The sequence below is a fragment of the Hirundo rustica genome, chromosome W (genome assembly GCF_015227805.2).
Source record: "Hirundo rustica isolate bHirRus1 chromosome W, bHirRus1.pri.v3, whole genome shotgun sequence".
In the NCBI taxonomy this organism is placed as follows: Eukaryota; Metazoa; Chordata; class Aves; order Passeriformes; family Hirundinidae; genus Hirundo; species Hirundo rustica.
The window spans coordinates 21,202,287-21,217,907 of NC_053487.1; the positions used below are offsets into that span (position 1 = coordinate 21,202,287).

At 42.3% G+C, this 15,621-nt stretch overlaps 1 protein-coding gene across 1 annotated transcript in view; it reads right to left on the reverse strand.

Moving 5' to 3' along the window:
* Positions 1 to 231: 231 nt before the first annotated feature.
* LOC120764856 (terminal nucleotidyltransferase 5C-like) overlaps positions 232 to 15,621 on the reverse strand; it is a 33,306-nt gene continuing 17,916 nt past the window's right edge. The window contains exon 3 of the mRNA XM_058423962.1: positions 232 to 5,392. Coding sequence (XP_058279945.1) covers positions 4,202 to 5,392 — 1,191 coding nt within the window. The 3' untranslated portion in view covers positions 232 to 4,201. The remainder of the gene's footprint in view (positions 5,393 to 15,621) is intronic.

A 15,621-nucleotide genomic window follows, 5' to 3' on the forward strand; every position in this document is an offset into this window, starting at 1 on the left:
CAAGGGATGGGAGATCCACAGAAACCCCTCTGGAACCTTCCCTATGGGTCTGCCAGGCTGAATCTGAGCCTGTGCTTTATGCACCTGAGGAACTGTAACCAAATTTTCATCTCTCTTGCAGTTACCACACTCCACTCTGGCTTCCTGGAGAAACCTGCCTGCTCCAGCTGGAGCAATCAAGGGATTACAGGAAACCACATGTTAAATAAAATGTTCTTTTAATGATCATCCCCCAAATACCTAAAGGCACCAGTCAACACCATGGACTAATGACCTACAAATTGGTGTGATTCTTACACATTTTTAGCATTACAATATTTTTTCCAGAGCTTCAGATGGCACATTAAGAGGAATATTTCATCTGCAACAGTTTTGTCCTGAATGCCCTTCCACATGATTATTTAATAGAAAAAGGATCAAACCAAAACTTAGCTCGCTGCCCTCCTTTCTCCAGGTACTTCTGCAGCTCACCTTGAATCCACACCTGTAAACTCTAAATTCATTCCCAATTTATCACTGTAACTCCTCTAACACCACCCATATACCCTCACAGATCCTCAGGCTTCGGGTAATACATGGTGAGGCAACACCTCCACTGAGGACAATTTGCATTTCTTTATCCATTGCAAAAACCTCTGTAACATGTCGAGTATAAAGCTCAAAAAATACATTTTAAAGGAACTACCATAAAGCATTTGCTTCAAATAGACTTTTTACAACAAAACACAAAATTCAGAGGACATTTTTTAGGAAAGCACTTGAAACTGTAACACTTAGGTCCTGACAACATTAGATTACTTTAAGCTGTAAACCCTAAGAAGTTTTGTGATTAAATAAAATCAGCATTACAATTTCCAGTCATTATAATCATTGAACAGATTGTAACAATGAGATATAATTATAATGCAAACATGAAGCTCAGGAGAGTGGCACTGAGAAAACTCTCAATTCTTTGTGTATTTAGATCTGCACGTGATAAAATCAGTAACACCTGGAGAAGAGGTTCCAATATTTCATCCTACACACTGATATCAGTGTTTTGCAAGCAGCAGTCAATACATCATCCCCTTTTCAATATTACTTTACAGAGTCATTATGACCTTGAACAAAAAAAAAAAACCCTCCAGGTCAATTACTGCTGCCAGGTATCAATAGAACATCTGTAAGGAAATACTTTAAACCATTAGGTTTTGTTAATTGCCCCTGTAGGTGTAGATACATGCGATTTTATATATGTAAGGCTAAATAAATTACATATATATATATATATGCTTACATACACAAAATCACAACCTCAACCTTCAGAACTGAACTACCTCTAGGTTAGAAATATAAGACCTTTTCCATAAATTTAAAGGGTTTATTTATACCTGAGAGATTTTTGCATATTGATGTCTTTGTACCTTTGCCTGTAGGTGCTCCCCTAAGTCTTTCCTCTTTCTGGGGCACAAAGCCCATTGCAGCCAGGTGAATTCTTCCCACTAGCTCCATGGACTTTGCCTGAGCCCTTCCTTACCTAACCTGGATCAAGAGAGAGGTGACAGAATTCAATATATATTTAAATAAAGTTCTGTACAAGTGCACAGGCTGGTTTATACAAATCCACAGCGAGTTCACCACTCCTGATACTTCCACAATATTTAATTTAAAAGGTATTTTAATCCTTTACCCAATGCATGTTTCTACTTGTTGGTTAGAGAACACCTTAGTGAAGAATTTTTCTGGGTATTGGATCACTGGCCATGCAAGACATGCTGAAAATGCTCCTTCCTGCCTGACCTGTTCCCTGGTTCTTGGGAAGATCAACCCATTTTTCCACCCAGCAACCACGGAAACCAGGAGTGGAGGAGTAATAAATCAATGTGGCAACACTATATTAAGGTCGCAGGTCAATGCAGATGGACTGAGACTTTCCAACAAATCTAAAGAGATTAGGAGCACCATTCCTCCTGAAATTCAAGGCATTTAGATGCCTGATTCCTACAGGTTCCCCAGTCCAGCTCTCAGCTTCTCATCCCTGCAGATCCCAAGCAGTAGCAGGGACATGACCCATGTAAGTCTCTTACAGAATTTCACAGTGCTATTTAACATGGCAAACACCAAACTAAATGGAAAGGCTCCCTTTGTCACCCCAACAGTTCCATTAAAACAGAAATAAAAGGAATCCATCATGTCTCACTCCATTTTTCTCCTGACAGGAGGAATTCCCTAGAAGTGCTTTCATTCAAATGTGGTGTTACCATAGCTGATCACAGAGCAATTACAATTGACGGTTTTATGAAATACAGTTTAACCAATGGAAAGATCTTAGTGGAAGTGGAATAAAGTGCGCTTTCAGACACCAAATTGGACATACCTGAAAAATCAGCAAAAGTAACAGTACTCTATTCATGAAAGACATCACAAAATGAATCAGCTTCATCAGCAAACCCTTCTTATGTTGCAGAAATACCAATTTTTTGCACTGTATTTTACAGAAAAAAGTTGACTTTAGTGATGATGATCTTTGAACAATTCTTTGTTCAAGTGTACAGAAATATAATGGGGAAAAGGGAAGCTACATTTCACTGATAATTGGAGTTCATAGACCTTAGAAAATTTAGAAATGTTTGATTTAAAACAGAACAGCACATTTATGGACCACATTTCTCCATAAAATAAATCAAACTCTTGTGTCCAAGTAGAAGAAATTCCCAAGGCCTGACACCTGTTGTCAATGGATGCAATGCAGCCACTGCTCCGGAGCAGGAGGAGTTGAGGCTGAACAGTGACAGGGATGACACAGCGACACACAAAGTCGATGTAAGAAACTCTACAGCTTGCATTTCCAGTTGGCTGTTCCCATTTTATACCCACACTCCTTCCAAACCTCCTTTTCCCTTCTAGTCCTTCTTGTTCCATATTCTTTTTCCCATGTTTGGTTTTGGTGACACCACCTTAGATCCATTTGTCCCAAATCTGCTCATCCTGGAGCAAACCCTCCACCCATCGCTGTTATAAAGACTCTGCAACCCCAGGGCATGTTTCCCTTTCCATAATTCAGGAGCTCTCTGGCACAGTTTCCAACATTTCATGGAGCAACTGGCACAGGGAGGCACTTATGTGACATGTTTAAAATTTATCTTTGGTAAACACACACACACACAAATGTGTAACTCATGTTTTGCTTCCTGATAGTAAATCCTCATTTGCTACTGGTGGATGTGTGCAGGTATCTAAACACAGACAGGATTTTACCAGTTTAAAATAGTTTTTCAAATGCCACTGCCAAGGATTTATCTTAATTCACTTAAAAATAGCACAGTCCTGGGCTTTTGGAGTTTTTTCCTGACTCTGTTGTGCATTAAAGCAGCTTTGATCAATAACAAAGTAGCAATAGAAAGTGAGCCCATTCTGCTCAATTTTCATCTCCTTTTTCATTCTCTTGCCTTGATTTTCATGACCAATTTAATCAGAATAGTTGTACCTCTTACAGCTTTTGTTATCTGTGAGGCAGATCTTGGGCTCTGACGCTGCCTGACTTGAGCAGCCAAATCTTTCACTGGGATCAGTGGAAATTTTGGATGCACAAAATGCTCAGTCTGCTCTTGTTTGGAACATTTCCTGCTCACCAGTACAAACCAGTACTCTGGGGAGAGGAGTCACCCTGAGTCTCTGACTGACCTGAGGAACAATCAGCAGAGCTCACACCACCAAGAGATGACCCATCAATGTGTGTTTTCAAAGCTGCTGCAAATAAATGTTGCTGGAACTGCATAGATTAAACCAAGGGATGATTGACTTTGACATAGCCAGAGCACTGTCTCTTCTAACATCAGGCATTTCTACAGAGAGGTATTTTATTTGCTTCAGTTTTCATTGACACCATTTAAATTTTGCTTAAGATTTTTTTTTTTAGAACCCAGAACTCAGAGCATTTCATTTTTATAAAATTAGAATAATTTATATCCTTCTCTTTTCATTGCAAAAAAATACAGCCCAAACACACATCAAGGTATAAACACCTCATGAATGACAGACGCTTTGCTTATTTCACCTGCTTAATAGTGAGTTAGATATTGATCAACCAAACAACTTTGGCAACTTGCACAAGAATATGTCCTTAACTCAAAAGTGCTGATAAAACTTGCTTTAGTGAGGGCTTTATTAAGGAGAGAACTGGAAAGAGAGGAGTGGTGAGTGCTTGGAGGTCGGAGCGTTCCTACACCATCCTGCTTTGTAGCTGTATGTGGAAAGGGTACGGCTGGTAGAACATGGGGGGTTGTCCATGAGCAATGTAGTAGTTGCTAAAGTTTCTGTCACTGATATAGGGAGCAGGCTGGTAGTAGCATGTGACATTGGCCACGTTCAGGATGATGTTTTGTTCTCCAAGCACTTTTAAAGCCAGAATTGTGATCATATTGAGGGTTTGCCTTCGCTTGTGCCCCATGAGGCAGACTGTGCTCTTGTTCACCACCCCACGCAGGGTCATCAAGTAGTTGTACTTGCTCTTCTCCTCCCCGATGAAGTGGTTGCGCAGGTAGGACTCGATTTTCCTCTGCTGCTCAGCAACGTTGGGAAAATCAATGAAGAACCTGGAGCACATGTAACGTTCCAGAAATTTAATTTCAGCCTCATCTGCCGGCTTAAAGTCACGGACCAGGAGGTTGCTGTACTTCAGGAGGCCGCCTCCCCTGATCTCCTCTGGGTTCCGAGTGGAGATCAGTTTGTATTTCAGGTGGTCCATGGCTTGGTTGAAGTCCCCGTACACGCTCTCAGCAATGATGGTGGGGTGACAGTCCTGGGTCAGGGGCCAGTCTGAAGCTCTGTAGACAGCCAGGATGGAGTCCAGGATGATCTGGAAGGAGTCCACGCTGAACTCAAACTGCCGCCGGAGCAAGCTGACAAACTTCAGCTCCACGTTCTTGCCGCTGTTGTTAGACAGTGAGATGAGGCTCCAGCGGTCGTGGTCAGTGGAGACTTTGACCATCTTCTGCACATAGGCATCTTTCATGGTCTGAGCCGTGATTTTTTGCTTGTTAGCACATTTTGGCAAGAAGTCCAACAGGCAATTGAGAACTGCTTCCTTAACGACCTGGAACTCAAGCTCACTGGGAAGTTCCACTCCAAAAATTATGTCCAGGTCCTTGTAACTGGTGCCATTGTGCTTCACCAGGATATGACTGGCAGTGGAACCATTCAGGCGGATGTCCCTGATATGGATCTGCTTCTCAATGAGCTGCTCCTTTACCATATAGATTATATCCTTTGGCTTTACTTCCAGGGTTGGAAAATTTCCTCTCCCATGAATAGGTATAGCCTCAGTTAAAACCCGATCCAGGATTTTAATCTGATCCCAGGTGAGATAACTGAATCTGTGGTCCAAGTCCTCAGTCATTGTGATATCAGTTGGCTAAACAGGGAGAAAGAGGAATTAGAGACAAATTGTTAGAACTTTCTGGAATACCAGAGAGGACATTTCACTTGGTTATACCAAACTTCCTCCCTCAGTGTAGTGACAGAGCTGTTCATTTTAGAGACACAACCCCAGTTAATGGTCTGAGTCAACCACTGCACTTGTCACGGGCTTTTAATTGAATTTTAATGTACTCGGGTTTTAATTCTGCTGAGAAGCCATCACGTTATTGTATAACCCATGACTCAAAGTAAATGCAGCAAACCATATAGACCCAATTTAAAACTACTCAAAGGTTAATAACACGAAATACTTGGTGGTTCTAATGGAACTCCAAATAAATTTCACCGTGAAGAGCTAAAATTAGCTAAATGAGCAAATTTGTTCTTTCTGTCCTGCCTAGATATCTCCCTTGATCTTCAGTGACTTGAATACTTAAAAATACTAAAAGACCAGGAAGTTTTTTGTGAAAACCTGCTCCCTGTTTATTCAGCCATATGCCTCGGATGAACTTTGGTCTCTATGGATCATCTAAACACATGTAGCCTTTAATATCACTTGTGGTTTAAGGACTGGATATCTGATAATTGTCAAGCTGTTTCCAAGATGTTTCTGAGGAAAATATTTCCCTTCTAAGTCATAAGCCATGTTTTACATTAATGTATCAATAATGCTGCAAGTCGTGGTTTGCAGATCTGGTGAGAAAACCCCTTCCAGTATTGTGGAAAAAAGACCTCAAGAAAGCCTATAAAGAAGCACCTACAGAACACATGGGATAAAGCTCAGCTTTGAGAATTTCTCAGTTTAAAATGATATCTTGACTTCATAGCATCACATTTAGCAAGGAGATGAGACACTCAGGTGGTGGCCAGGTGGGGTCTGAACGGGCTCTGTGAGGCACCAGCCAAATGGAAGAAGTGCCTTTGGGAATCTTCCAGCACCCAGAACCTGCTTCTGAAACACCCCCGAGTGTTTCTGCAGCCAGATGGCTCAAACATATTCTTTCAGCCAAAGCTCAGGAATAAAAAATAAAGTAAAAACATACTAAGTAACAACATTACTGAAAAGTCCCACTGTTGTTTCTTAACCAGTGGTGACTCCATATGTACGTTGTCATACATTCCCTTTCCCTAGCCTTCAGATTCCACATTCTGGAATATTTTAGTAATTTCAACTGACCTGTGAGCTGCCAAATGGCTTGGGAATATGGCAGAGCTCTATTTCACAGACTTCTGCTGAAATTTCAGCTCCCATTAAGCTGATCAGGAGCATATGTAATTCCAAGCACCTTCCTGGCCTCATGACAAAGAATGGGACTAACCAGATGTTTGAAGTTGAAGGAATATTTTAAAGGTTGGCTAAAGCAAGACTGAAGTTGGGAACTGAATTGACAGTGTGAAGGTCTTGGAATCAGTCCCATAGGTCTGGCACAACCACATAGCTCCTGGCATCGTGTACATGGTATATAATTCCACACCCATAACAGGTATGTTTTTGGGTGTATTCAGAAATATCCACATTTTTCCTGCAGGCATTTAGAGGACACAATATTTGAACTGAAAAGGAAAGAAATTGCCCTCCACAGCACTGCCAATTTTACATGCTAATGATTTCACCATTAAATATTCATTAGAATTCCATGCTTTTTCCTTTAAAACTATAGCTATGCATCCTTCAGAGCCTTTATGACAACTCAGTACAAGTCTATCCTAAAAACCAGCTTTTACAGAGAGCTACTGTTAATTCTGGAAGTGGGACAACCTTGGGTGGAGGTAGATTGGAAGGAGAGGATTTTGTTCAAATGTTTTTGCGGCCATGTCACCTGACTCATTCATAGAATCACAGAATTAAGGTTGGAAAAGACTTTCCAAGATCATCAAGTCCAACTTTTTATATGTCAGATTATGGTAGACCAGCCCAAATGATCCCCTAGCAAACTTAAAATTATCATAATTGTTGTCTAAGCAGTAGTTTTTATTATGGCATTTGGTTGATATTGCAAGACTTTGACCTTTCTGAGGCTGATGCTGTGATGTAAAAAAGGGAGTAGAGAAGGGAATGTTGAAATTCAATCCCCTTTTAGCAGTGACCCTCTTCAAACACTTCGAAAGTCAGAAGATGGACATATCCCTAAATAAGCTAAGAAATCTTTCCTTTATTGCTACATGTTTTTAGGTTTTTCAAATGTTATTGGAATATACTGAGGTTTGAAACTGAAAGGAGAAGGTAATGTCAGTAAATCTCTCTTTTGTGTTGAAGAGGCGTCCCTCAAAATTTCATTTCTCTGAAGTGATTCCTGGAGAATCTGGGGAGGCTTTAGGAGCTCAGAGTCTTACCATTAATGTTTTATGATAAATATTAAAGAATTCTGTGCTGAAATAATACCTTCAACTCTGACAAGTGAGAAAAATGTACTAGGAAAAAACCCCAGGAATTCTGCTTTCAAAAATATAATTAATTTGCAGGTAAGCCTAAATAAACATTAGTAGTAGTAGTAGTATTTTTTATTTACTAATTTGCTACCAGTTTGCAACCCAGTACTTTAACCCTGCACTCCCCTAGAAGGATTTTATCTTGTTCTTTTCTTCAGTCTTGTCTGGCAACAAGAACAATTTCCAGTCACTTTTATAGTCATTAGGAACCTGATTTCTCAAAGCAAGGGCAAATTTACTTACTGAGGTGCTCAGGTTAATGCCAGGAGTTATTATTAATGTAATTAACCTCAGTTACAATACATCAGCAGCAACACTGAGGTTGTAATTAGTCGTGTTGTGTAAAACAAGAGATCCTGGGATAAAGGGAAAGAAACTCCCTGCACATGACCACAGCACTTGGTTGAAGCCAAGCATAAGTGAGTACTGAGCTGGTTAATTGGAAAAGGGGCTGGAAAATCACTTTATTCCTTGGAAACTGGTGCTGTTTTGCAATGGAGAATGATCAATTTACATGGGAAGAGAGTGATAGGACAGGGGAATGGTTTTAAAGTAAAAGAGGGGAGGTTTAGATTAAATTAGAGAGAAATACCTCCCTGTGAGGGTGCTGAGGCCCTAGCACAGATTCTAGAGAAGCTGTGGCTGTCCCTGGATCCCTGTAAGTATCCAAGGCCAGGCTGGATGGGGTTTGGAGCAGCCTGGGACAGTGGAAGTGGAACTGGAAGCAGATAATCTTTAAGGTCCCTTCCAACCAAACCATCCTGGGATTCTGTGATCCCTGGATGCAGATACATCTCACCTCACTGGCATCCCCAATCCCAGCCATCCCTAAGCCTTCTCTTCTGCACCCTGCCAAAGAATTCCCTTCGTGAAACTCCTTCCAGACAAATACCCCAAAGCATCTCATGGGTTCCACATTCAGAGTTTTCTTGCCCTATATTCTGCACATGGGCAAATGGAAGCTGCACAAACATCACCACCATGGCAATAAAATTCAAAAGAGGGTGTTTTTTCCACACATCATCAATATTTTAATTTACTGAGATTCTCTCCTAGTGATTTTTCTGAAGTTTTTTGTTTATGGGATTTAAAATTGTCAGAGTTTCAAAGATGGGTATCTACTAGGGAGGGGTAGGGCCTCTCTAGGAGTGGAGAATTCAAATCCACTCCCTCCAAATTATTATAATTTAGAAGATTAAAGAGGCTTTTCAGGCAGAGGTATGGGGGAAGGAATAACAGTTCTTTACTAGTAAGTATAACAAGGCAAACAAACAACAACAACTACAGCATTAATAATAAACAGAACCAGGAACCTCGAGGGGCTTTGTTTCACAAAGCCCGGGGCAGTCTGATCCCTTGGGACTCTGAGAGCACCAAGCTGAAACGGTGGAAACTCCCAGGCTGGTGGCTGGAGTGGCAGGATGTCCCTGGCAGGCAGGGGGCTGTCCCGGCAGGCAGGTGGGGGTAGGGCTACAGCGTAGCCAAAAAGAGCAGTGCTGAAGAAGCCACAACAGCCAGACAGGGCTGGCCCAGCTCCAGCAGGGCAGGCGAAGGAGCTCAGAATTCCTGGGCACACGAGCTGATGATGGTAGATTTCACAGGACTGGACTTTCTGGGGACAGTGGACTTCTCCCGCAGCAAGCAGCAGCTTGGTCATCCTCTCTCCGATGCTGAGAGCAAGAGCCAAGCCTCGCCCAGCTCTGTCCTCTTCCTGCCCCAAAACTCGTGTGATCTTCCCCTTCTGGCCACCTCCTTTGTGTTGGTCAAGCGCCATCTAAGCACCAGTACTTAGTCTCTTAGCAACTTATGGGGAAAAATTCTATTAAAAAAAAAAAAAAAGGAACAAAACTAACCCCCATCAAAAATGTTACCATAAACTGCAATAGACCCTGAATCCCATCTGATTTAAGATCTCTGCCAGAAAAAAAGGATGAGGAAAAGCAGTTTTCAGAGTGGGGGTTTTTTACATACACCAGCTTGAAAAGCACAGAATAAGATGTATCAGACCCAGTCAAGTCTTGTGATATATCATCCTTATTATAAGGTTAGAAAAATATTTTCCTGATTAACTTCCAACTTGTCCTTGAGTGGTCACCTTCACCTGGTAAAGCAGTCACAATGTGGAAAAATGTTTGGATACTGTTGGATCATTAAACATAATATTGTTAAATTTTATCACTTATTTTCCCATTGAAATTAGAGGCTCTAATTTTCTTTTTGGAGCAAGGAACTCTGAGTTTGGGCTTACAGTGATGCTAAAATGTTTCATTAACCACCTCTTATCATTCCACAGTGCATAAGCTTCATCAAAAAAGTCCAAGCAGATCTGGCTTTACATCTGAATGAAGCAAATCTGCCATGCTAATGACAGCTTTCATGTTCCCCACAACTTTCATAGAAACAGATACTTGCAGTCTAGAGAACAGTCTCATCAAATTTAGCTCATATTTTACTGATAAACTGTTTAGATTCTCTTTTTATATATTCCATAATGTTGATTCAGTGTGTTTTCAAAGGGTTTGTGTGATATATGACCTAAAGTTAATTCGTGTTAGGAAATGTGATATGTAATTAATTCACAGTGAAATGTAGTGATATACAATATAAAATTGATCTGCGTTCGGTCTGATTTAAGATCTGTAAACCTAAAGTGTGTTTAGGGTTAACTAAGACTAAAACTGCACGGGGATTGGGGAAGGAAAGAATTTCTGCTGGGAACAGCTTCGAGACAACCAAAAAAAACTAGAAGAATGGAAAATGAAGAGAGTGGTCGTACCTTCCCCGGAGATGGGCATGCTAACGATCGAACGATTTGAAGAAGATTGGTATCTTATCTGTTCCGGCCCGATTTAACATTTCCAAACCTTCTCGGACCCGGCAATCATAGCATTGTTCCACTCTGAGAATCTATTCAACTGACCCCAGACCTGAACATGAATACCTAATGAAGCCACCATGAAGCAAGAGTTCTACGGTCGCTGTCCACTCTCAGCGAAAGACTGTATAAAAACCGGCAGTGCTGGGCACAATTTGTGAACAGAGGGGGTGGCGAAGTGACAGAGTCCGTTACCACGTTCACTCAGTGCCGAAACCCCGGGGTTCGACGCTGTCCCTTTTAATTGTGGCTATTAGAGACTGAATTTAAGTCTCAAAATAAAATTCTAAATTTTGATTTACCGAATTTGGCCTGTCGATTTATTACAATCTGGTGACCCTGACGTGATGGTCTGATTTCAGGACCCTTGGAACCCTGTCTCTGGCCAGGAGGCGCCCCGCTGATTTCAGCAGCCTGGTAGAGCCAGGAGACCTTGTGGAGCCGATCAAACCACACGGCGAACTTAAGCAAAAAAAAGCGCCACACTTAAAAGGAGGGCAGGCGAGATCAGAGCTCTCAGGGAATTCGGGGAAGTCCAAAATACAGGGCTGCCGTGGCGAAGATACGACTCGTAAAACTCTACGTGCACGAAGAATCCACGCAAGAAAAGGATCATAAGTGTGATAAACATTAACTATTTTTTGTTCACTAGAGATCAAATAACTCAAGATAACAAGAAGTTACTATGTCACTATCTAAGCTTATAGGCAAACAGACCCTTGCCCATTCCTTCTCTACTTGCTTAATCAGCTTTAAGTCTCAGGAATTCCAGCTTACAACTACAGCCTTCATCTCTGCGACCACTGAGGGACAGAAAGAGACCCTCCTAGCAACACGTCACACATACATCATCGGAGGAAAGAAGCAAGATAAAAGCAAGACTGAAAAACCTGCCAATTCACGGCAGTTGGTGGAGCGAGACTCCCCTGCCGTCCAGCGCTGTATTTGCCTTTGCTTTGCCTGCTGTAATGTAATAAATTCCTATTGGAACTTTTCTTCGTGTTCATAGTCTATTACAATTTGGTGCCGTGACTCGGATCCACCTGCAAGATAGGACTTTTGGTTCTGCCTGGGGGGCGCCCCGCCGATCAGTCGGCGGCCCTGGTAGACCCGATTCCTGTCTCGGTTGGACCGACGAACCTAAATTCAAAGCATTAGGCAAAGGAAGCCGGCAGACCCTATAAACTTTGTGCACAAAGGTCCGGATGAAGACGCAAGACGCGTGAGTATCTGTGTGGAAGATTCCATTCGGTCTGGGTCGGGTATCCTGGAGTGCTGCGAGTGTGTGTGTGAGTGAGAGGAGAACCGGCAGCTCGGATTTTCCAAGCGATTGTGGACCCTCAGTAGTGCGGTTCTCATTGCCCGAGAGGGCGTGAGCCACGAACAAGGGGAAGCGAGTGATTTCCGCACCACGCTTGTGTGAGGGCACTCCAGAAGATGGGACGGGGAAGAGCAGGCCCTCTACTCCCATAAAACAGATAGCCCACTGGGGTTCATATTAGACAATTGGAAACATTACCCTAACACAGGGGGTAAAGATAAAGCTAAAATGATCCATTATTGTGTGGTAGTATGGGGTGGAAAGGAGATTTTCTGGAATATTTTTTAGCCTATTTTTGGATCATCAGAAGATTGGGTGAGGCAAAAACTCAACTTGTGGGTAAACACTAAAATTCCTGTTAGTCAGGAAGAAAGTGAATATGCTAATGTATGGGTTACAAGACCTGGGGGTGAAGTGCTCCTGTTTCCCCTCAAAGAGGGAGGACGAAAGAAAGATAGGAGTAAAGAGGAAGAAGCCTTACTAATCCCACCTCCTTACATACCCCCTCAGAACCCCCAGATTCCGGATGCACCTCCAATAGAGCCTCATGAAGCAGGGAGTAATCCCGAGCCCCCCGAGGAAGTGCAGGGACCCATAACCCGAGGTCGGGCTAGACAGCATAACCTATATCCCCTAAGAGAAATGCCTGTGAGGGGGGGCCAGGGACCTCACCCAGCGATAGGGTTTGTTTCAGTACCTTTGAGTTCTGGGGATGTTCGAGAATTTAAGAGGGAGATGGGGAGCCTTCTGGAAGATCCTTTGGGGGTGGCCGAGAGACTGGACCAATTTTTGGGACCCAGTATTTATACTTGGGGCGAGTTGCAAGCCATATTAAATATTCTCTTCATGGTCGAGGAAAGAAATATGATTAGACGAGCGAGGATGCAGATATGAGATTCACAACATGCACAAGGACCTTTAGCAGACACCAAGTGGCCTTTGCAGGATCCCAATTGGAATCATCAGCAGCAGGATCACAGAATCAATATGCAGGATCTGAAGGGGATAATAGTACAGGGGATCCGGGAAGCGGTGCCTAGGGGGCAGAACATCAACAAAGCATTTAATGAGAGACAGAAAAAGGAGGAGACACCTACAGATTAGCTAGAACGCTTGAAAAAAAAAAAAACAAAAAAACCTGCAAATGTACTCGGGCTTAGATCCTGAGACACCGTTAGAGCAAGCACTACTAAAAACACAATTTGTGGCTAAATCGTGGGAAGATATCAGAAAGAAGTTAGAAAAATTAGATAATTGGCAAGATAGAGACCTGGATGAGCTATTGAGGGAAGCACAGAAGGTATGTGTGAGAAAAGATGAAGAGAGTCACAAGAGACAAGTAAGAATGATGGTGGCAGCAGTAAGGGAGACTAGGAGAATTGATGCCCCTCCCAAAACAAGTCAAGTGGCCCAGAGAAATGGGGGAGGGGTTCTCCGGGTAGAGAAAAAGGATGGAGGCGTATGTTTCTACTGTGGGAATGAAGGACACTTTCGGAGAAAACTGCAGGAAGCAGCTGAGGGATGAGAGAGTCTTCAAAGAGGACTGAAGGAGTCAGGGGCTTCATTTGCTGGGGACACGGAAACATCAGGAGCCCTTGATAAAATTAAAAATAGGTCCTCAGCAGCAAGAATTTGAGTTTTTAGTAGATACTGGAGCTGAGCGATCGACAGTCCAGGTACTACCAGAGGGATGTAAGATATCAAAGGAAACTGCTCAAGTAGTAGGGGCGAAGGGGGAGCCCTTTAAAGTCCCTGTTATTAAGAATGTACTGGTGGAATCAAGGTCCAAAATGGGAATAGGGAACTTTCTACTAGTACCAGAAGCAGATTATAATTTGTTAGGGAGAGACTTAATTATAGAAATGGGTATTAATATAGAAGTAGTAAATAAGGAAATCAAAATAAAACTCTGTCCCTTGAGGGTAGAGGATGAGAAAAAAATTAACTCAGAAGTATGGTACACTCCTGATAGTGTAGGAAGGTTGAATATACCCCCCTTCTCGGTAATCATTAAAGATCCAGAGACACCGATAAGGGTTAAACAGTACCCCATCTCCCCAGAGGGGGGTAGGTTGTTTGTAGATGGCTCATCGCAAGTAATTAATGGAAAAAAGGTCTCTGGCTATGCAATAGTTGGGGGAGAAGGACTTGAAGTTATCGAATCAGGCCCTCTAAGTGGATCTTGGTCGGCGCAGGCCTGTGAACTTTATGCTGTACTGCGGGCATTGCAGTTGTTAAAAGATAAATCAGGTACCATCTATACTGACTCAAAATATGCCTATGGGATTATACACACTTTTGGGAAAATATGAGAAGAACGGGGGTTGATAAACTCCCAGGGAAAAAAACCTGGTTCACCAGGATCTAATCAGGAAACTGCTGAAGGCCTTGAGGGGACCTAGGAAAATTGCTGTTGTTCACCTGAAAAGGGCATCAAAAGGGATTGGATTTTAAAAGCAGGGGAAATAATGCAGCAGATCAGGAAGCAAGAAGGGCTGCTTTGCAGATGGCACAATCTACCCCCAGAAAGATCCGAAGGCTGAAAGAAAAGAGCGTGAGACTAGCAGAGGGAATTTGCAAAAGATATATAGTTTTACTATGCAGGAAGAAGAAAAGATGAAAGGAATAAGGTTGAGAGAAGACCCAGAAGGGGAATGGCGACTTCCAGAGGATAATAGAACTGTACTGCCTAAATCCATAGCTATGGATATTATGAAGAGAATACATAGCAAAACACATTGGGGGGCACAAGCATTAGTAGATCAATTTGCCACCAAACATATGTGTATTGGGGCAGATAACTTAGCAAAGCAGGTAGTGAGGGGGTGCGTTACCTGCCTAAAGGTAAATAGGGCCAATTTAAGAAAAACCTTAATAGGGGGGACGACCTACAGCATACCGGCCATTTGCTAACATCCAACTAGACTTTACTGAGTTACCAAAGACTGGGAGGTATAAATATCTATTAGTAATAGTGGATCACCTAACCCATTATGTAGAGGCATTCCCTACGGCAAAGGCAACGGCACAAACAGTGATCAAGACCCTATTAGAGCAGATTATTCCCAGATATGGGGTCACGGAAACCATTGACTCGGACAGACGCCCCCACTTTACATCCAAAATAATTAAAGAAACCATGGCAATAATGGGAATACAATGGGATTATCACACCCCCTGGCACCCCCAAAGTTCGGGAAGAGTAGAAAGAATGAATGGAGAAATTAAAAAACAATTAACCAAACTCGTGATTGAGACCAAACTGTCATGGGTAAAATGCCTACCATTAGCATTGCTAAATATCCGGACACAACCTAGATCGGATATGGGAATATCTCCATTTGAAATGTTGTATAGAATGCCCTACAATATAGAGGAACCGCAAGATCATCCAAAGTTGAGGGATCAAAATATGAATGTATACATTACCAGCCTAATGAAATATAGAGAAAATCTATAGAATAAGGGAAGGTTAGCTCAGAGACCCCCACTAGATTTGAAACTGCACCAGGTGCAACCAGGAGATTAGGTAATGATAAAGTCCTGGAAAGAAGCAACCTTGGCCCCACAATGGGAGGGCCCTTACCTTGTATTGCTT